This window comes from Lissotriton helveticus, chromosome 3_1 (genome assembly GCF_964261635.1).
Source record: "Lissotriton helveticus chromosome 3_1, aLisHel1.1, whole genome shotgun sequence".
NCBI classification, from domain to species: Eukaryota; Metazoa; Chordata; class Amphibia; order Caudata; family Salamandridae; genus Lissotriton; species Lissotriton helveticus.
This window is the reverse complement of record NC_136061.1, coordinates 1947797711-1947819878: the sequence shown is the minus strand read 5'-3', so window position 1 is coordinate 1947819878 and position 22168 is coordinate 1947797711. Positions and strand designations below refer to the sequence as shown.

Below are 22168 nucleotides of genomic sequence, written 5' to 3'. Positions count from 1 at the left end.
TGCTGTAACGGACCATCGTTAACCATCCCCCAAACACCTTCTCTATATGTAACAGCTGATTTTACTTTAGCTAAATATATGTTTTTACTGCGTCCAATGGGCTTCCGCCCAACTTTTTTGCGAATCTCTTAACGTTGAAGTTTCTTTGCATACCCTGGCCTCTTGTTTTTACTAATTTAGACCAGGAGTGATCCTTGTCAAAGAGGACTCCTAGATATGAGAAGGAGTCCACCACCTTAATTTCCTTGCCCTCCATCTGGAAGTGTCATGGGACTTTCAGGTCAAGGGAAGCCATAAAGATGAAGTACACTTCAATTAGTTTGGCAATTAGCTGGCGGATAAACCCGATGATCGGCGGGTCTATGCCCATACCCTCCATCATGGACCATAGCCTAGAATGTGACACGCAGTCTAAGGCTGATGTTAAGTCCGTGAAAGCCATATAAAGCTTCCCGTTTCTAGCCTTCAAGTATTTCCTTATCGTTAGGGAGAGGTTTAGGCAGTGTTCAATTGTCCCCATACCTCTACTCAATCCATACTGTGCCTTCATCATAATGTTATGCGAATCTGCCAATCCTCCAATCTAGCCAGTAGAACCCGCCCCATTAGTTTAGCGGTGGTATAAAGCAAGGATATGGGGCGGTGATTCTTCGGGGAGCCCCTATCCCCTTTTTTGTAAATCGGAAAGATTACACTCTGGTTCCATGATGGTGGTGGACCTACAATCAGAATGTTGTTAGAGATGTTTGTGAGTAAGGGGTCCACATATCATAATCGTATTGAAATAGGTCAATTGGTACTCCGTCCGGCCCCGGACCCTTCCCGGGGGTACAGAATTCTAGTGCCTTTCGAACCTCAGATACAGTAAAGGTTAATCCTTCCTGAGGTGGAATTTCTGGGGGGGACACTAATATAGGTGGAGGAGCTGGTAGCCCAAAAATTCCTTCGAAATGTCTCACCCATGCCTCTTTGTCTACATGTACATCTAGTGCGGGGTCACTAATGTCTTTAAAATAAGTCCCGTTTACAACTTCCCAGAAGTCTTTGCTGCTGCCAGAACTGGCTGCTTACTCAAGGTGTTCCCACGCCTGTGCTCTCAGATCTTTCTCTCTCCAACTCCTGGATGATTTATACTCATTACATAATGAACGAATCTTGAGATAATCTCTAGGGAGAGTTTTTAGGGCATTTACGAGGGCTGTTTTCGCTTTGGTGCAGGCTGAATTGAACCAACCTTTTTTTGCTGTGGAGTGATGACTTTTGCGTAATTGCCATTTTTATTTTTGCCAAAAGGGTGATGAAATTAGTGAGCAGTTCTACTGGCTGTTCCCTTTCTCTCAAGCATTCTATGATGTCTTTTTTACCTGCAGTAGAATTTCGGGTACCAAATCTGATTTTATTACCACTGACCATTTTAGTTGGTAGCTATTTTGCCTGGACAGGTTCACATTCTCAACAGTCTGGTTATGTTCTTTGGGTATGGGTAAGATTTTTAAATAGGTCAAAAGCATGGCATGATCACTATGGGATGTAAACTGCATGCCCATGAGCGCCATTTTTGGAAGTAGCGGGCCAGACACCAAAACTAAATCTATAGTCGGTTCCTGTGTGCCCCTTCTAAAAGTTGTCCCTTGCCCTCTCTTATTCGTCACTCGTAGCATAGAGAGATTCCATTGAAATAACAGGCTATTTAGAGTCTCTCCGTACCCATTATGTGAAAAGTGAGAGAAGGGATTACCGTGAACGTCTTCTATACCACAAACCCTGGTCCCATTAAGCTTACATTGGTGAGTATTAAAATCACCCGCCCATATAAGATTCACTTTGCCCGCTTTTTCCCCTTTCTACAATTTCTCCATCTCCACCACTAAGGCATCCACCACAGCCTTCGAATTCCTCTCAAACTCATTGTTATAAAAATTAATGAGAGTACAGATGGTCTGTTTCTTGATGGTCAGCTCTAAGATCTGGAAATGGTTGTGTGGGGGCACAACTTGTCTGACTTGGAGTGGAGTAGTATTTGAGATTAGAATAAGTAAACCCCCCTTTGCCCTTCCAGATACTGGGGGACAGCTGGAGAGTGGAAAGTGCGAAACCCAATGAAAAAGGGAGGATCTATTGCTCATTTAGCCAGTGTGAATCTTCAATATTGGAGGCTAAGCCTGCCACATTCCATGATACCATATTTGCTCTAGTACTCTCAGTTTTGTTCGCTGCGGGTAGTAAGATCTGCCCATGACCCTGAATACCATGCGCTAAAGTTACGGCTGCAAGGATCTCCTCAGAGGGAAGTATGATGGATGGAAGTGTCAGTGGGCTACAGTTTACTGGGGTCACAGTGGGTGGGCTAATGGATAGTTGGGGTGGTAACGGGGTTAGTCAATCATAATCCTCTAAATTCGACAAAGCGGCGAACCTATTTTGTAATGTAATCCCAGGATTGGTAATGAGACCCCCATTCTGGGCAATAATTGGATTCCTATTTCTGTCTGTGGGCACCCTCCCCACTTGTCTCTGCCTCAACCAACGTCATGTCTTTAAACTACATTGCTGTGCCCCTTCACTCTTTTCTGACAAAGAACTACCCGTGTCACAGATGGGCTCTCATATGCTTGGACACCACCGATTGCTTGGGCTATGCAATCAGTACCTTTGTTACTGTACTTGGATGAGAGCTACTGGTTTTTCTGGCCTCACATAAGGTGTGCTATTTGACATTTATCACTTGTTTGGCAAGAAAGCAGATCCTGCCCTGGAACTCTTGAAGGAAAGCTGGGCTACCTATCACCACCACAGTAAGAAACTGAGTCATTTCGGGGTAGGGGATGGGGAATCAGACAAACCACGTGCTAGGCAACAGGGACACAGATTTCTCAGTCCCCCATCCCTGCGTCGGCAGCCTTCAAGCCACTTTAGCATGCCATTAGTGGCTTATGATCACCCTTTAGGAGGCGAGGTCCCATAATTTTTCCAGGGGTGGAGGCATATTACATCAGACAGATGGGTCCTCCAAATTATTCAACAGATTTATGGCCTACCATTCCTTTTCGACCCGCTGCATCTTTCACATACATCAGAGTGTTGGGACCCCAGACTACATTCTGCAGGAAGTGCAGGCCCTCATGTCCAGACAGGTCATAGAGAAGGGTCATAGAGAAGGGTGCGGCCTTAAAGTTATGGAATGTTGTTATTCCTGCTATTTCCTGGTGCCGACCAAGAATAGAGGCCTTTGTCCTATTTTGGATCTTCGCCCTCTGAATGCCTTCTGGGCGACAACATACTCAAGATGCTCACATTGGCCTATGTTCTCTATGCCCTAGATCCGGGCAACTTGGTGGTAGCCCTGGACCTGCAGGATGTATATTCTCATATACCCATTCTGCAGTCCCACAGATGGGCCAGTAAATGTAAATGTAAATGTAGGCGTATTTGTAAAGCGCACTGATACTCCGGAGTGTCCTGGCGCTGTACTCATACCGCTAGGGAACCCTTCCTGGTTTTTCCCCGTGAAATGTCCACTCCTGGGCATCCCCAGGGTGCAACCAGGCATCCCTAGCGCTGTAGGGGGCCGTTGTGGAGACTAAGCAAGCTATTGCCCAGAGTTGCAGCGTGGGACCCATGCTTAGAGTAGGCACCGAGGCGAGAAATCAGGTCCGAGGAATTATGAGCCCAAGATCCGCCGAGACCAGCCGAGGCAGGAATTGAACCCTGGTCCCGGGCCAGACCTCTGCATCAGGGTCTGCCGCTCTAACCATTGAGCCACACTTCTCCAGTAGCATTGCCAGTTTGCTGTGTTCCCCTTCAGCCTTAGCAGTGCCCCTCAGGTATTCGCAAAAGTGATGGTAGTGGTTGTGATACGTTCTCTTTCAAGGGTGAGGGCTACAGTTTTTACCCTACCTCTAAAACTGGCTCCTAAAAACGGGCGCGCCACAGTGAGTTGTAGACTACCTCTAGACAACAGTGGCAATTCTGACAATGTTAAGATTCACTATGAACATGCTGAAGACACACTGGACTCCTTTGTGTAGGGTCCCTTTCATCTGAACCATTCTGGATACATTGCAGTTTGGACCTTCCCTCCGATGTTTCATCTTAAGTACTGGGTCTCAGTGAGAGTGGCTCTGAGGCTTCTTGGCCTTTTGGTCTCCTTCATCCTCCTTGTTGATAGTGCCGCATAGCACATGCGGACCCACCCCCAAGGGAACCTATCAGATTCAATCCAGATTTCAGAGGAGACTGCAGGAGATCTGCAGTGGTATGATATGAATAGGATTTGTAGACTGCACAGCTACTTCATGGAGTGTCCCGACGCTAGGCTGTTAAGTTACTTGCTGCAGGCACATCGTGTAATTACTCTTGTTGACACAGCCATGTCTTTAGCTTTTTCTTGAACACAGATAAAACAGCCACTGAGTGTATTTCAAAAGGAAGCTTATTCCAAGAAACTGGGCTGAGTAGGAGAAAGTCAGACCTCCAGTTCTCATGTGGCGAATCTTGGAAATCCTAGACAGCAGGCTGTTGGCTGACGGCCGGTTTCTGGAGGGGGCATAATGTTTAATTATATCCTTAAGATAGCCTGCTCCTGTAAAGTGCATTGCTTTATGTATCAGGACTAGCTTTTTTAAAGATATTTTTTTTTATCTGAAGCCAGTGACGGGCATGCAGGTGTAGAGACACATGAGTTCTTGCAGACAGGTAATGGAGAGTGCAGGCTGCCGTATTCTGGACCACCTGAAGCTAACTAAACAGATAGTCTGGAAATCCCAAATGCAAGGCATTTGCAAAGTCCTGTCTGAACACAATAAGTGCCTGGATGCCCATCTTTTTTTTAAAGATAATGATAAGAACGATAGGAGATATTTTAGAGAACACAGAAGCCCAAAACATTTACCAGCCACTAATTTAATTTGTGGCTGAAAGGAGAGAGCACTATCAAAATTGATGTCCAAGTTCTTAACTATTCTCTCCTTAGTAACAGGAGGTGGGGCACCTTTCGGCCACAACGTCTGCCATGAATCTGTGGCATTAGAGCCGAAAGATAATATCTCGTTCTTGTCTGCGTTGCATTTAAGTTGGTGAGTGGTAGTGGAACACAGATCAAAGGCTTTTTTGACGGTCTCTCCAGAAAACTTCTCTCCCTTTCCACAAGTAAACAGCAGCTGTGTATCATCAGCATATGAGGTCACCTTAGCCCTTAAGGCCTCTGTTATCTGGACTAAAGCAGTGAGGTACAATGTGGGGCTAGCCCCATGGCACTCCCACCGTCAGCTCGTAATCTTAAGGAAAAAGGAGGTACCCATACTTCCTTACTTCTATCCTTCAAAAAAGAGGCTGGCCATTATAAGGCCATTCCATCTATACCAATGGATTGGAGGCAGGCTAGCATCCTTGAGTGAGGGACTATTTCGAAGGCCGCAGAAAGATCTAGCATAATCAGCATGGCCTTCCCCTCCTAGTCTAGGGCACCTCTAATGTTTTCAATGACTTCCATCAGTGCTGACCCTGTAATGCAATTAGCTATAAAGCCAGCTTGGCTAGTATCAAGCAAGACATTAGTTTCGAGGTACTGAGAGAGCTGCTGGTTTACGAATTAATCCAGTACCTTAGACATAACCAGCAGTAGAGATATTGGCATATAATTTGATTGCTCGTTAGGGTCTGCCAAAGGTTTTTTAAGCAGAGGCAGAATTTGTGCTTGCTTCCATTGCACAGGGACTGTTCCTGCAGGCAGTGAGTCATTAAGCACCTGATTTACTATAGGATTAATTGTTGGTGCTCCTAATGCAGGCAGATTCGGAGGACAAGGGTCATATGGGGAACCTGATTTGAGGCCTTGAATAGCAGCCAGCAAGCCGTCCAGAGGGATAGGTTGGAAGTGAAGTAGAGTGGCCGTCACAGAAGAAGTTATGCTGGAACTAACTGCCTTTGACAGATTCTCTACCTACTGCATGACCAAGATCAGGCTTGTTTGAATGGTTATGATTTTATTTTGAAAGTAAGAGGCTAGCTGGTCACTGCATTCTGCTGATGGTTGGTGTACTCTGGTGCAGACGTCCGGGGATGTGAGCATTTTAACAATTTAAAAAGATTTCTCTTGCCTTATTGTCTGCCTCTTCTATCCTTACCTCAAAATTTACTTCTGCAGGATATTTGTTTAGTAATGATAAACACTGTTAGGCAGGTGATATATTTAAAGCAGATTGTGGCACATTTTCCAAACCCCTTGTAGTCTATTTGATGGAGCTAGAGTGGTGGATGGGAGAACAGAAAAGTCTGTGGGATGTAATAATCTCCAGGTGTCTATCATGGCATTGTCTGAGATGAGGTTATACAAACATTTATGACCTTTTTATGAGGAATATGTGACTTTAGATTTCCTGCCAAAAATGGGTTTTGTAGGTATGTTTCATTCTGCTTAGGTAAGGTGAACTTATTTTACATGTTCATTTCATTTTTATTCAGATGTGTGTGAAGGTTTGTTTGTGATTGCATTGTTATGGCCTTTGACATTCAATGAAATAATTCTGGTTTGTAGTGATATGGGAGGGCATTGTGTCATGGACATACAGACACTATTATTGGCTGTTGGTGTATATCTGTAAAATAGCTGTATGTGTCTGCTGAGTCCAATGCTGTACACTCAGTACCCCCCTCTCGAAGAAGGCCTTTAATGTCAGCATTTCTAATAAAAGAAAAGCTAGGTTAGTGTGGGTTCCTCCCACAGTCCTATGCTCTGTTGATAATCTAGGGTGCAGCAACAAGAGAGAACACAAGTGTGGCCGGCTTGTTATATACAAAATTGTAAATGGTGGCTAAAAGGTGACTTTTTATGAATGTGAAGGAGCCTGTAGATTTAGGGATTCTGCTGTTACTATAGTAAATTACATTTTCTAAATTACATTTCATAATCTTTGTGCTTGGGAACATAGCAGACCTCAAGCAAACACCTACAAGAGAAAACGTATTTTAAAAATTCTGCTGGTCTACTTTGTGGTGTTTCTCCGCAGTAATAAAGGCAATTAGTTATGAAGAAAAGTTGGAATGCTAGCACAAGGAAGGGGGATTGAAAAGCAAGTGCTGTCTTCGCAATCTGTATATAAAAGGAATGTCAAAAGGGTAGATGTTTCCGCGTTCAAGATGATGTCTTGGGACAGAAATGGGAAATTAAGTTGATTGGATTGCGTGGCAGGACGTGTATGAAAAGGAGGTAATTTGCTTACCATTGTGCACTGTGCTAGTACAAAAATAAATTAGGTTTGTACAGTGCGTATTAAAGAGCTTATTGTCTGAGTGGTGATTGAAAGAAATAATTTATGGTGAAGGTGTGGAATCCAGAGGAGACTATGACAGTGGAAATTCATTACTTTGAGTGCTGCATGAAATTCTGTTGGAGGAAATTGACCTGGTGAAATCTGCTCCAAATGTAACATCCTCTCCAGAAATCCGGGACAAGAATCTTAGTTTCCTGGTTGTAAAATTGTTAAATTCAGTGCCAGATCACATCATGCTAGTGTTAATCAGTCAACATTATGGTGAGTCTTCTAAATGTATCTGGGTTATTCATCCAGTTACGTGTCAATTTATTTTTGCTTTATTAAGAAGCATTGTGTATTTAGGGATTACCATTTGTATACATAATAATTAGACTCAAATGAGAAGTTAAGTCTTAAAAAACTGAATATTTTCCCTTCCTGCAAAACTCATGCTTTTTCCTCCTCTTTTTTACCCTCCTCAGGACTTGCATTGGACAAGTACACACATTTTACGTCTCCCATCCGGCGATATGCTGACATCATAGTTCACAGGCTCCTCTTGGCAGCCATCTGGAAGGACAGACAGGAAGACAACAGAGAAAGCCTTTTCAGCAACAAGGATCTTGTAGAGTTGTGCAAGCACATTAACAACAGAAATCGGGTATGTAACAACCTGTGCCAAGTAGGATTATAAAGCCCACATACACCTTTCCAGAAATTGCATTTGCATGTTAGACAGTTAGCAGCCTATGCCTGGCCATATCAAACCAGCCTGTACTGTCAGTGATACCCGCCTCTATTCTACAAAAGAGCGAAGAACGTAGAGTGCAATGTGACCTAGAGTATTTAGCAGTAGGTGAGATTAATTTACGTATTCCAGCCATCACCTTTTCATGCAGTACCTTGGGAGTAAAGCTGTACCTCATGGATGAGGCTCAGATAGGCTCAAACCAGACTGAAGTTTCTTGTTTCTCATTCAGAAGGCTTGGTATTTTGTGCTGGAATTTAAACTATTGGAGCAGGACCAACTTTAATTTGCTTGAGGGGTAGTCCTTGTCTGATGTGGCACTCAGTAGGCAGGCAACATTTACAAGTGGAATAATTTTGTGTGTTGAGGCCGCACTCGGTTAAAAAAGTTTAGAGATAGTTGAACTTTAGTACAAAATTGATTCATTATTTTAGTATTTGTCTTGTGCATGCTTAAAGTACTGTGCATTCAGCCAATCTGCTCTGGGCTTGGGAGTTCTTCGTGAATGAGAAAGGTACATACAGATAATTCATTCTTATGGAATTCATAAATGATATGCGTTGGGCTGACTAGAGGGCCCCAGACTGGACCCAACGGCTGAGATAGCAGGGCTGATACCGGGCCTGCGAGGTCCCCAGTTGCTGTTGGCTGAGTCTCCTGGAAGCCGCGGGCAGTGTTAGACCTGTGGCAGTGGGGTTCAGCCTAAGAGGCGTGTGGCAGCAGGGTCGGCCCCCTGCAAAGATGTGAGAGGCTGCGCTAGGACGGGGATGATGGCACGCGCTGCGGCCTGGCCCTGAAGATTTCTCCCTGGCATACCTTCACAACTGCGACCGGAGGCTAAGGGGTGATCGCACCCAGAGACTGTGGGAGCTACAAGGGTGTGAGAGCGATCTGGCCTTGACTGGCCCTTTGATGCTCTCTCCAGCTGGGACCCATTGATTGCATCTGCTCGGTGGCTGCCGCCACAGCCTTGGATGGCCCTTCGACCACCCCCCAATCCCGGGGGCCCTCCTGCACCTGGTCCTCTGCTCCCCCAAAGACAGCAGTAACCTTTCTCCTCCCCCAGGGCTGTGAAGCCCGTCTGGAGGGGTGATTGGTACTGGGGGCCCTTACTGCAAAGGGACATACTGCACAGCAGCCTTATTTGTTGGAGTATTCGAGCCACGCTGGACCCTTTTGGTCTCTGCTGGTGGGTGCATCAGCTGCAGTACAACATGTGGCCTGGAGTTGCCCCTGAGTGTGTGGGGTGGCCCGCAGTGACAAATTGCACACTTCCACAGCCCTTCTAACTTGCCTGACACCGGTGTGGCCGCTTGTGCAGTGAGCCTGCCGCCTGCTTTGATGGTGCTCCCCAAAGAGGCCTAAAACCGCTCTGCCTTCAGACCTGTTGGTGCCGCTTGTGGGGGCGACCAAGAGGTGTTCTGGGGGAAACTGCTTTCGGCGGCACACGAACTGTGCAGTATACCTACCTTTACTGGCAGATAACTTTGGCAGAGGGACCCGTGCGGCCTGGGTCAGCGTGAGGCCAGAAATGGGGCCTATAGAAACACTGAGCACGCCTTCATAGCCTTTCTACCTACACTGAGGCGGCAGTTGGTGCTGAGAGACTACCGACTGTCTCTCTTGACACCCCTGCCTGCTCATCTGTCTACAGATTTGGTAGTATCATGGGCCCTGGCTATGGGCAACCTCCCTCTGGTCTCTTTTTTCCATCCATTCCCTTCTTTAGTGATTGCTCCCCTCCTGCACCAGACGTGATATGAGACAAACCAGCTAGCTCTGCCTCCCAACAGAAAATAGACAAATTCACTACATAAATTACGCTGGCAGATGATGCCAGAGTGATTAGGGGAGAACCTCAGCCAACTGAGGGGCTACAGACATCCTCCATCCTGCAGGTGATCCGCGACCTCAAGGACACAATGGAAGACAAAATGAGGGAACTTAAAGGTGATCTTGCTTTGATTCATCAAGACCTGATGAACATTGTACACGAGATGGAGAACAGGTTATCTGATACTGAAGATGCTGTCAAATTGCATGAATCCCTCCTGGTGATTCGGCAGCGCTTGGTGGGACAGTTGAAGGCCCGAGCGGAGGATGCGAGGGCTGATTGAGATGCAACAATTTGCACATAGTGGGTATCCCTGAGGGTTCCGATGGGAATACCCATACATCATTAATCTTCAATGGTTGAAAAGCTGGATAGCCACGACAGACGTCTCTAACTGCTTCATAGTTGAAAGAGCACACTGAACCCAGACCTCAAAGCCATGTGTGGGTGCCCCGCCCCTTCATTGCCCAAGTCCTCAACTACGTAGCCTATGATGCCGGTTTGAGAGCAGATCGTAAGGCAGGATCACTAACTTTCCAATCCTCCCCTGTGATGGTCTTCCCCAACTATGCCTTGAAGGTCCAGAAACAGCAGCACTCCATCCTGGAGGGGAAGCCAAAACATAGGACCCTGGGCATTGTATACATGATTCTATTCTGGGCCTGCCTGGAAGTTATTTTCCAACATAAGACCTTTTTCTTAGATACTCCTCAGGCCGTGTGGGACTGGATAGAGGAGCGTTCCATCCTTCACATTGAACAGCAATGAGATGAGAGGGGAGGAAAGCCCTGATGACCCTCAGGTGATTGGTGCACGGCCTGCGGTGGCAGCTGCGCCACCAAGAGCCGACAGTCAGATTACTTGGGCCCGAGAATCCCCTGTAACCTGGACAGTGTCTCTATGTGGACTGCTGGCCCGCCCTTCTGCCTCTGCCCCCCGGACCTCAGATAAGGGCCAACTAGGTTTGGAGCTGACCGGTATCTTAGGACACCGTGGCCTAGGAGCGCTGTGACTGCACACTGTTCATAGCTCCAACACCCACTCCCGCCCCCATCACCAGTATTAATTTTGTTGTATGTTTTTTAAAACAATAAAAAAGCTTGGCACAAAAAACACATATTCCTTAGTCGTTATTCATCTCTTGTATTTCTGTCTTAAAAATAGAGGAGAGACAACAGAAAATGAAAATGTCCCATTGAAAAGCTTTCATAATGGAAGGGAATTGAATATAGTAGGTTAAACAATTTCACAACAATAACCATATGCGGTCTCAATATCATTCTTTAGGAAACTGTAGGGATTGAGTCAGGTACGCATGATGAGTTTCATGTAGCTTTATTCAAGATGGTACAATAGACCCCACCAGAAGCAGCCGGCAGGCAGCTCAGCCCAGTCAACTGTGAAGAGTTGACTCCTAACATTATGTAGGATGACATCATAGCAACATCACACAGAGAGGGCAAGAATAACATTGGAGTCAAGATACAACAGAAACCTTACTGAAATTGTGACCAATAACGCTTATAATGCATCCTTGGTTCTCAGTCAAGGAGCTAGTTTATGTTTGTGAAATACTAAACCTTTAGAGTGTGTAAGTTCACAAAGTCACTGTTCCTAATATTAACATATTATTATCTTGTAATCTAGTCCGAGTTATATTTGATTAATGACCTACCCCTATAGTAATTCATGTTTTGTATACATCTGTTCAGTTCATTAGTTAGCAGGATACACAATGTCCCTATTTTTTCAGCTCAAGTTTCCTATCGAGAAAGTCCTCAAAACTCATGTGACTTATAGGGTCCTTCGCTGCAGATTCATTTATTCACAATTTTATATCCCTCTATATAAATGAGGCTCATATTGTAACCCGCTTTTTAGTATTCTCAATGTCTATTAAAAAAGTGTTTTTTTAATCCAACCAGTTCTTACTGTGGCCCTGATAAGCCTAAAATAAAGCGTAATAAATATTACCTCAGGTTCAGTAATGTATACATTCTATAATTCATTGAACTACATTCTAGTACTCTGGTCCAATGCGTAAATAAAACCAACTGTATTCTGAAGATAGTTTGGCACATCAGAATTACAATAGCAGCTCCTAACAAGGAATTTATCACAGGACGTAATCAGGCTTCCACCAACTCCACTAAGAAATCTTTTACGATATGTTAATTTCTTTATTAACGACAGTTTGACTCGGCCCTATCATGTGTAATGCACAAAAGACATGTGACGAATTTGCAGTTTTTTCCTTTGAAAAAATAAGTAAGAACCATTCTTATCAAGAAATAAATTAATGAATTAGTTTTGTACAAAGTACCGCTGACTGTGGATGGTTGAAATGAGTCTCTTACTTTTGCATCCTTCATTGGAACTGAATGTGGTGACATTTGCAGGTTGATCACCTGGGGTAGTAGCATTTCTATTGTGAGATTGACGACAATATTGGTGTGTAAGAAACTTGAAATTATTAGCTGCAATTTTAGTTGGTTATGACATTAATAAGAGGGAATGAAGTGGGCATGCAAAGTAGTTTCCTTAATTGTTATTCACCAATTGCCTAGAGTTGGTGAATTTCAGGCTCTTCTGTTGCATCTATTTACACACAAGTAAATAAGGGCAGAGAGGTTATACAGATGCATTTATTATTAATTACCTATGTTGTCTGTCCTGCCTGTTGATTAGACTATTCTATTGCTTCTCCTCCTTCCTCATTTTTGCTGTGATGTTTTGAAGCTCATGCTCGCCCACAGAGTTGCTACTACTTTTCCGGTTCACAGCTCCTGGTAACAAGTTGCTGCTTTTCCACTTCTCCAAGCTGCTGCTTCTCTGGCTCCCTGCGTCTCACGTTGCGTTTTTACCATAAAGCACAAAAATGCTACGGTAAGGAAAAGACAGAGTAGATAACAGGTCAAGGAAGAATGGCAATCATATCCACAGTGAAAACAACATGTTGCTCATCTCAGACTCAAGCCTATTGGACCAGTGCACCCATCCTGGGAAAATAGAACAATCACCAACACTAATAAGAGCACAGTTGTAAAAGGATAGATGTGAGTACCCACCAAACACTATTCACTACTACTTCAGCAAAGGGACCCAAAGTAATATCGTGTAGCACACTTCAGTTCAGATCAAAAATAAATCCACCAACTCCGCCCACTCCCTGACAACTCATGCAAGTCTAATTCCCCCAAGCACAAATAAAAAATAGAAATAAAAGCACAAGTACATCACATTCAAGATGGAACCAAAAATTACCCTATAACCTGCATGAAAAACTCACCCTCAACAAAGAACTGAAAATGATCCGAATTGATCAATTAGCGCAATATACTCTTCCATTAGCTTAGAAGATCACCTTGTACAGACAATAGGACAAGAGATCAGTCGGAACTCTTCTGTCAGCCATCCATTAAATGACACAGATGTCAGACTATTGGATGAGATGGAGGTAACACAAACACAGACAGACGAGCCAGTTACGATCAAGTGCAATAACATCACCCATGTACAATCTCAGACAATGTCCTGACCTCCATTAATTCTACCCTTCATGCTGGCATAAATGCATCAACATTGCATTCATATAAACTTGAATTACAATTAGAGCTGATGCAATCTTCGGCGAACAGCTTAGCCAAAATGAACACTTAGCAACAGCCTGGAAACCAAACTGACAAATTTAGTGGCATCTACCTCATTAAAAGTTGATAAACTGAGTACGCTACCGGAGTAGTTAGCTCTATTGGTTGCCAACTTAAAAAGGTTACGTAAAAAAATCTGATATGGCACAGTTAGATCAATATTCTACAGAGGAGGAGGATCTAGTCAACAACACAACATCCACACGTAAGTTATTATAAGTTAATGCAATTGTAGACCCTGGATTGAAATCTTCCTCCGCTATTAACAATCAGCAAAGTTTTTTAGCAGACTCACTGGGGACCTTAAGCATGACTGAAATTACCGCCCAGCATGTAAAATCAACAACGCAAAATGAGCGATCCCAAAGACCCAAAACACTAACTTGAACGGTTAAAGAAGAATAAAAGTAGGGCCTTCAGACAGTAAAATCACTTTATGGATGAAAAGCACTAGTGAGGGAGGAGTACTTCCTGGTCTTTAAAGAAAGAAGAGAGAAAGCGCCTTTTGCATTGCCAAAAGTTAACATAATGAGCGAAGTGCTGATGATAGCAGAAACTGAATGGGCAAGAATGGAAAATACACCAGGCACGTCATTTTCAAGTCTTGCGCCTTGAATCCAGGGAACAAATAGTAATGTGTCAACAGGATTAGAGGAACAACCAACAAGAATATATAGTAAATCACCAGTATGCCAACACAGGTCGCAAAAGAGCCCAACAGGCGTGCATGGTATAAGCCCCCTACCTCGTTGCAGGATACATATTTGGAGGAAACACAAGCTCATAAAAGTCAGTTCACCCCCCGGCCCCCTCCACCCTCCCAACCTCCTCTGGGTATAACGGAAATAAAGTAACAGAAGAAGAAAGTAGGGGACCTCCAAAACACTAAGGTCCCGCATTATAAGACCTCAGGTAGCAGACAAATAAATGAGACAGGACATGTATACCGTCAAAATCAAGAAGCTACAGCAGGGACTGGTTGGCAGAACTAGGAAGAACCTCATGAACTTAAATTTACCAACAAATATAATTCATGAGGAAGGCAAGACACATTAAATGGATCCAATATGCTATTCTTATTTTAATATGTCCCATCATCAACTCATTTAAAATCGGATGATGTTACAAGAGTACGCAGCGCAGCAATGGAAAACACACCATGGATTGAGTCCACTATTACAACTTGGTCTTCTGAAGCAAAGGCAACCCAGGTATTGAGCGAAAAACAAACATTTGCCCAATAAGACATTGAGGTCATGCATAAGGAGACTGAGGGATACCCACTGGTCTTACTTACTCTCATAAGAAGCGATGCAGCTCATCAAAAGGGGAAAGTCTCTTAGAGGGGACTAGCAGCACCTCAGGCAATATAGAAATTCAGAATGCACAACTGTGAATTAATCTTTAAGAAAATTATGACAAACTGCATAATAGCAGGGCCACAGGATACATGGGAAGAGGCATACTTAACCTGGTGGACCTCTACCTTATCTGTTAAAAACCCGTGTCATTACTAACGGGAGTCAATATAAAAGGAAGGTCAGACCACCAAACACCAAGAGGTAAACCATCACAGCACTTATGAAGGAGGGGCCACAATCTATGACATCATCTCTTCACAGAACCTGAGTTTGGTCTGTTTGCAATTAGCAGTTCCGGAACAGAAGGAAAGTTACCATTTAGCTCTGATAACAAGATTCCAAATAGAATTTGAAACAACAAGGTATCTTGAAATGGTTGCTGTCCCAGAAGGGATAGAAGCTTGTAAAACCATCAGGAGACTAAAATGGAGCAAGATCACTCATGAACGGTTAAAAAAATAGAATCTCTGACAGATGGAGGCAAATTCTGTGCCAAAGACAAATAGTGAAACGGACCAGATGTCAAGATGGGTCGCCACAATAACATCTATATACAGCTGCTTAACCGGGAACAGGTGTAAAGGCCCATCGCAAGTTAGAAGAGCTACACCTAGCAGAAGAAATCTAGTAATGCGGCGCGACCCAAAAATAGAAATCATCCTTAGGAAGGCATGCAAGGTCTAGAAGTAAGATTAGATACATAAACCAGCAGAATGTTCCTTGAAGGAAATACTTGGGCAGCAAAGAGAGACTATTATGAGAAACAATATCACTGAGACCACGCAATTTCAGGGTGCTATAACCAAGTGCAAATCTGGAACAACATTAATTCATTACATACCACCACGTATACAAAGGGAAACTGCATATTGCAAACAAATTTGGTGGCGCATATAAAAACTATATTCGCATCGGAAGAACCGGTCATCTGAGATGCAAAAGTTATTAAGAACAACTGCAAGCTGGAAATGGAGCACAGGGTTGTATTTTATTTTCCCGCTGTCAAAAAAGTCCTACAGCAGATAAGATCCGTTGGTGCACCAGGGCCAATTGGCCTGCCAAACTCCTTATTTAAGGCAAATACTAACTTCTGGAGCGAGCAATTGACCACTTTCCTTTGTGAGAAAGTTCCTCAGTCATGGCAATGAGCCCTGTTACACTCTATGCACAAAAAAGACAAACAGGAGAAACAGCAAATTATAGGCTAAAAGTCTTATTTAATGTGAAAACAAACGCAAATGCCAGAATCCTATTACGAGTACTAGAGCAATGAGTAGAAAAGGAAAAGTGAATACCTTTTTACCAAACAGGGTTCGGATACAACCTAGTTGCACTATCATATTTAGCCCACCATTCCACTTGCATTCTACAGCCACTCGTGTTTGCATGTTTGGTGGTCTATTCGGCCACGTTTGATGGCATGGATCACCATATATTATGGAGGAAACTAGCCAACTGAGGCATCCCACAAGCACTACTGAACACTATCCTGGTATTATACACATGGGTGCGGATTCAATTGGGAAATGGAGATAAAGTCTGAAAAGATTTACACCTAGGGGTGTCAGACCAAGTGCATCTTGCCCCCCATATTGTTCAATCTGTACACAGTAGACTTGGGTAATGCAGTAAACAAAGAAAAGGCATTCCCACCAAGAGTAGGCCAGTATATAATCTTGATCTTACAATATGCTGCTGATTTGGTCATTGTAGACTAAGCCAAAATATGCCTATAGCATGTCCTAGCAGAGCTCCGAATACACAAGTCCCATAAGATGGTAGCCACTGTGAACGAAACCAAAGTGATGTTTTTTTGAAAATTTAAGAATAAATCACAGATCTCGCTGATATTAGGTCTGTAAAAAGTCAAACTACACCTTAGCTTACAACTACCTGGAGGTTTTACATTCAGACTGATAAGCTGTTGACCCCCTGAACATCAGGCAAGAAGAAAGCCAGTAATCTCACCTTTGCTCTTTGTCACATAAATGCAAATGTATGCAGTCCATCAGCAGAGGCTGTCATAAGATTATCCAAGGCAAAACTGATTCCCACTATTTAAAATGGGCACCAAGCTTTACCCACCAAAATGGAATTAACACTTCATAAATAGCAGTGCATCACATACAGATATATCTCCTCAATACACTCGACGCGCCCAGTTAATGTAAGAATTTGGTCTATTTAGACATGGTATGTAAGTCATCAATTATCAAATACCACTGTCGGGTAATTTAGGCCAAAGAGGGCTCACTGAAGATGGACCCGAAAGAGATCTTTAAAGTGCAAGAAAACAAGTGGGTCGCATAGTTAGAAGTGGCTATATGCAATTTGGACATGAATCCTAAAGTGCTTCAAAGTTCTGCTCTTTCTTTCTCGTCAGTAAATCCAATTCTGAATAGACAAATCGTGACTTTATCAAGGAAAGGGGACACTACATGCTTGGAGAACGACAACCAGTTTGAGCTACTAACGCCATTCGATGTCCCGTGCGTGAAAACGAGGCATTGGCGGTGTTTTGTCAGTACAATTCTGCCTCAAAGAATCTTTAACAAGGATATGCAGAAATAATATCTTGAAGGCAAGATTCCTAATTCTACCCATTCAGGAAGTTAGGTCAAACTGGAGAAATAGCATTAGGTCCCCACATAAATGCAAATTTTGCAACTATAGTAATGAATCCTTTATTCTTCTGCTCTACTGCTGCATGGAACTAGGACCTACTCTCTGCATTGTATTGCAACCATTGTTTTTGCAAAAACTGCATACATGCATGCAAGGAGGCACATTCATTTTTTTTTATAAATCCGGACATTACAGTGCTAGTGTGATTTGGGAAATTCATCAGACCCCTTAGGGGTAAGCTGAAAGCCTGGAACCAGCGTAATCAGATGAAATAAATCCAAGTCTCATGGCATTAAAGCAACCGGACTGAGCTCTGCAATCACCTGTAACCATGTATAAAGCCTGCAAAAACTCCGTAATCACTCAGCGGAGATTAATTTAGGTATTGACATGTGACGACAGATGGATATGTTGGATCCAGGAAAGAAGAATGTGAATTTTACAAGTTCATTTTATGGAGGAATTTTATGGTTTTAAGCTAATGTATTTTATGGTTACATTTTTGTAATGATTCTAATTAGTTATATACGAATAAATTGTATTTGTTCTATTATATTAGCACTTTTTCCCCCTGATCTAAATCCAGCAATGCAAGAGCCTAAGATACGTTTGTTGTTAGAAGGGGTTTTACTTGTTACATCTAAGCTAATATGTTATGTAAGACAAGGTAGTTCTTTATGTTTTGAACCACCGCACATGGGCAATGTAACTGTCAAGGTAGGTGTTGCCTGTTGGATTTATTCAGTGAATATTATGGTTTTCTTCTGGCTTATAAGACATTGCACCGCAGACCAATGGATTGCTTACAACAGAATAAACCATTATCCTTAGAATGTATTATTAATATTTCTAATATAGATATGTGCATGGTGGCGACATGGTCGGTGACTCACACGTCCACAAACATAACTGTGCGTATATTCTTGCTAAACATAAAGCAATAATGGGCCAGACTAGTTTAAAGATGTTGCTAATACTCATTTTTCACCCTTCCTCCATATTAGAGTAGTGCATCCCTGGAACTATGCACACCGTGTGAATATAGAACACATTTTTGTTTTCATGAGACACAAAAGCAATGTTATTTACCTTTAACAGTTACCAGATTTTGACTTTCTTATACTACATTGACTTTCTCACATATTGCACAATGTCAAAAATACAATCTGAAGGTGCCTTCCATTGTTTGGGGCATTGTGGTCTTTTTGGTCGACATTATCCTGAGTAACTACGACCATGCATATGGAAGATGGCTAAATGTTTAATTTCCAGTAAACATCTACTAGATGATCGGATACTGCACCGTGTGTTACTCTCTAAATACTTAAAAGCTACAAAACGATGTTACAAGCATGTGCCTACTCTGTTCTAAATGCCTAAATGAGGTAGGTCAGGTAGCATTTAACATATCGGTTCAAACAAAGGATACAAGTGTTTACTTTCACTAGGCGTAATTTGAATTCAGATCTTGGGGTACGGTAGAAATCTGTAATGTTTAACAAAACTGGTGTTATCACTATGAAACATAACATGGGTTTTACATGAGGTAGCATATTAAAATCGATTTGTGGATTTTTTTTAGGCTGCGCAGCACTGCCAGAAACAGTCTACTGAGCTGTTCCAGTGTATGTATTTTAAAGAAAAAGATCCCAGCACGGACCCGCGCTGTTTGGCTGACGCCATAATTTACTCCATTCGAACCAATGGGGTGCTCGTCTATGTTCCTAGGTAAATCAAAAAAGGCTTTGTGGTTTGATTGTGCTGATACCTGCATGTCCAGCATGGAGATTTTCTGACCTTCACAAGCACGCATATCATATCTTATTGTTCAGGAACAATTGAGAAATGTGTGATTTATTAGCTTTTATTTTGTTAGTAGGTGTTATTTAAACATCTCTATGGGCAGGAAACCTGTAAATTGTGTAATGGCCATTGTTTTCATAGCCACTTCAGATCCTTTTACTCTCCATACTTAAAGCGCCCCCAAACTATGGTAGTATCGTGGACTCTCTTATATTGCCTTGCTCTCACATATAAGCATGGAAACTGACATTTGGTTGCCATGCGAATGTCATTAAGAATCATAATTCACTAGTCGCAGAATTTATAGGAATGAGCATCTTGAATTTGCTGCCTCTTCCCTGCACTACCTAGAGAGAAAACATTTGTCATTGAAATTTACATTGTAGCCGTGACGTGTCGCCTTATATTTGTCTCATTAGTTAATACTATTGATGAAGAGGGAAAGCCCACATCTATGCATTACAGAAATTGCTCTGCATAATTATTCATAGAGAATCAGCACATTAAGTACCATGGATTTGTTTCCTAACAAAATATCTAATTTCTTCTTCTTTAAAAACAAAAAGAATAACATACCTTTTATTTACAGTTGTAAAGAAGGCGAATCAATATTGTTTTTTAATTCTATGAAAACTATAGTGGTAAAGTATTGGTTTGTAGGTTAAATAAGCATCTTGTTTTATTGGTATTCATGTCTAACAAGAACCTTGCTCATTTGAGTGACGAAAACCAAGTTAACTACATCTCATTAATACCCTCTAATGCCTTTCTTAAGGCATGGAGTAAAGGAAGCCATTTGACTGGTAACCCACCAGTTTTAAATTTATCTTAGAAACCCCTACCTCCTTGGCTGGGATCGTAGTGAAGATCTTGCATCCACTGGTACCAAGATGATCTTTAATTGCGGTTGGATTCAAAGTGGACTGCTATCTTTTTTTGGCCTGCACGTTGCTATCTTTTACTTTTAAGCAACAAACCCCGAAAGCAGGGCTTTGCTTCTGAAAAGCAAAATATAGATTATTTTCATGCACCAAGAGTTTTTTTTTCCTGCTGCACTTATCATATTTTCCTCCTGATATGGTAGATTGGGGTTACAGCCAGTTTGAGCCAACGATCGAATGGTGGATGCACCACTAGAGGGTGTTTTTTTCTTTTTACTCAATTTATTTGGTGTTTTGTAACAAAAGGCACTCCTTAGCAGCCCAACAATGAAGATGCAGTAAATATTAGCAAGTGTATACATTGTTGGGGTAGTGCCTTGTTGGGCGATCCCATTCTCATGCTCCATCTGGGACGTTAGCTGCTATAATATTGTCCCATTATCAATTTTGGGTTGTATCTCTATCCTCCTGCCATGGACCACAAATCGGACAATCGCGCAGAGAATTGTGGTACAGCCTGCAGACAATTGCTGGCTGTGTAGACTGCCTCTTCTGCTCACATACACCAGTCCATGTTCCGGGAGTATTCTGCCGCCGACGATATTGTATCTAACCACCACAATTTTATTAACCCTCTTTCCACCATTAGGGATATATTATAGAATAGTAATGGGTATCTAGGTGTTGTTTGGTCATCCTCAGTTTACGTAGTATAGTTTCCCAGAGAGGTGTGAGATGTAGGCATACCCAAAACCAGAAACCCAAAACCGGTCCTAGGATGCTTGTTTCCAGTCCAGGGAGGACCTGGCTTGGCAGTTCGGGCTGGACTGTTCCCATTGGGCGCAGTGGCAAGACTGATTTTATATGGCTGGGTCCAAACTGGAATGGCATGGTGAGCAAAAAAACAATGGATTTAGGCCCACTTCTCTGTACTGAGGTGAATGTATGACATTGTTCTGCATTCTGTCCATCAATTTTTCTTTTTGCATACAGTATGAAGCAGCGTTCCCAGGAGATTGCAACCTAGTAGGCACCTGTCATTCTCTGCTTTTCCCATTTTTACGAGTCTGGTTCTTGTATGATGTGTCCGGTATTGGATTTTAAGATGCATCAGCTGAAAGCAAGATTGTATGGCCACTTCTCTCAGGTATTGACATGCATCTTCACAGTCCGTGTCGTCTAGACCTATAGGTCCTGTTCCCATCTTTCCGTAAGGTGTGTTAGGGGCTGTTCAGAGTTGTTGAGGAGTATGTGGTAGACCGGTGAAATCGTGTTTCTGTGGAGGGGGGTGGGGGGAGGCCATCAATACCCTATATTCGAGAGGGTATTCCACAGCCACCTTAGACAGGTTTAGTTTGTCTGGAGATGCGAATTGTACAGTTCACCCATGAAAACACACCAGTTTGCCCACCTCGTGCAGGGCAGTGAGTTCCCCAGTGGCGGCACTAGTGTGCTGTTGCCCCTCAAGCCCTGGCTGTTGTTGCCATGTTCCATATCATGACCACTGTGTTCGTGTGGGAGTCCCTCCAGTTTGTGTTACTCTAACACCCTCATATAGGGCCTTTGGATAACTCCTTGGTGTGAGTGTCCTAATGCCTGCCATCACTCATGGTTCCTATTGCGTTGTGAACACCCAGTCCATTATCACAATCAGTTGGGATGCCCAGTACTCCGACTGTTGGAGTGCTATGCCTCCTTCATAGGGGACACATGTAAGGGTTTTGAGAGCTATCCTAGGTGGTCCATTAATCAATCTACTTGTAAAGCACGCTACTTACCCGTGAGGGTCCAAAGGCGCTATGGGGAGGGGGGAATGCTGCTACTGCTCGTAGAGCCAGGTCTTGAGGAACCTTCTGAAGGTGAGGTCTTGGGTCTGCCGTATGTGGGGTAGGGAGGGTGTTCCAGGTCGGAGAAGGATCTGCCACCGGAGGTCGTTCGTTGGATGCGGGGGACAGCTGCGAAGCTGGCGGAGCGGAGCTGGCGGGTGGGGGTGTGTAAGCGGAGTCTGCTGTT

General features: G+C 43.2%; 1 protein-coding gene across 2 annotated transcripts in view; it reads left to right on the top strand.

The window, feature by feature from the left end:
• The window catches only part of DIS3L (DIS3 like exosome 3'-5' exoribonuclease), a 294015-nt gene that overhangs the window by 217945 nt on the left and 53902 nt on the right, over positions 1-22168 (top strand). The window contains exons 14-15 of one of the 2 annotated variants that reach the window (XM_078683028.1): positions 7736-7914; positions 19054-19199. In XM_078683028.1, coding sequence (XP_078539154.1) covers positions 7736-7914; positions 19054-19199 — 325 coding nt within the window. The remainder of the gene's footprint in view (positions 1-7735; positions 7915-19053; positions 19200-22168) is intronic. The other variant, XM_078683029.1, reaches the window with a different exon arrangement.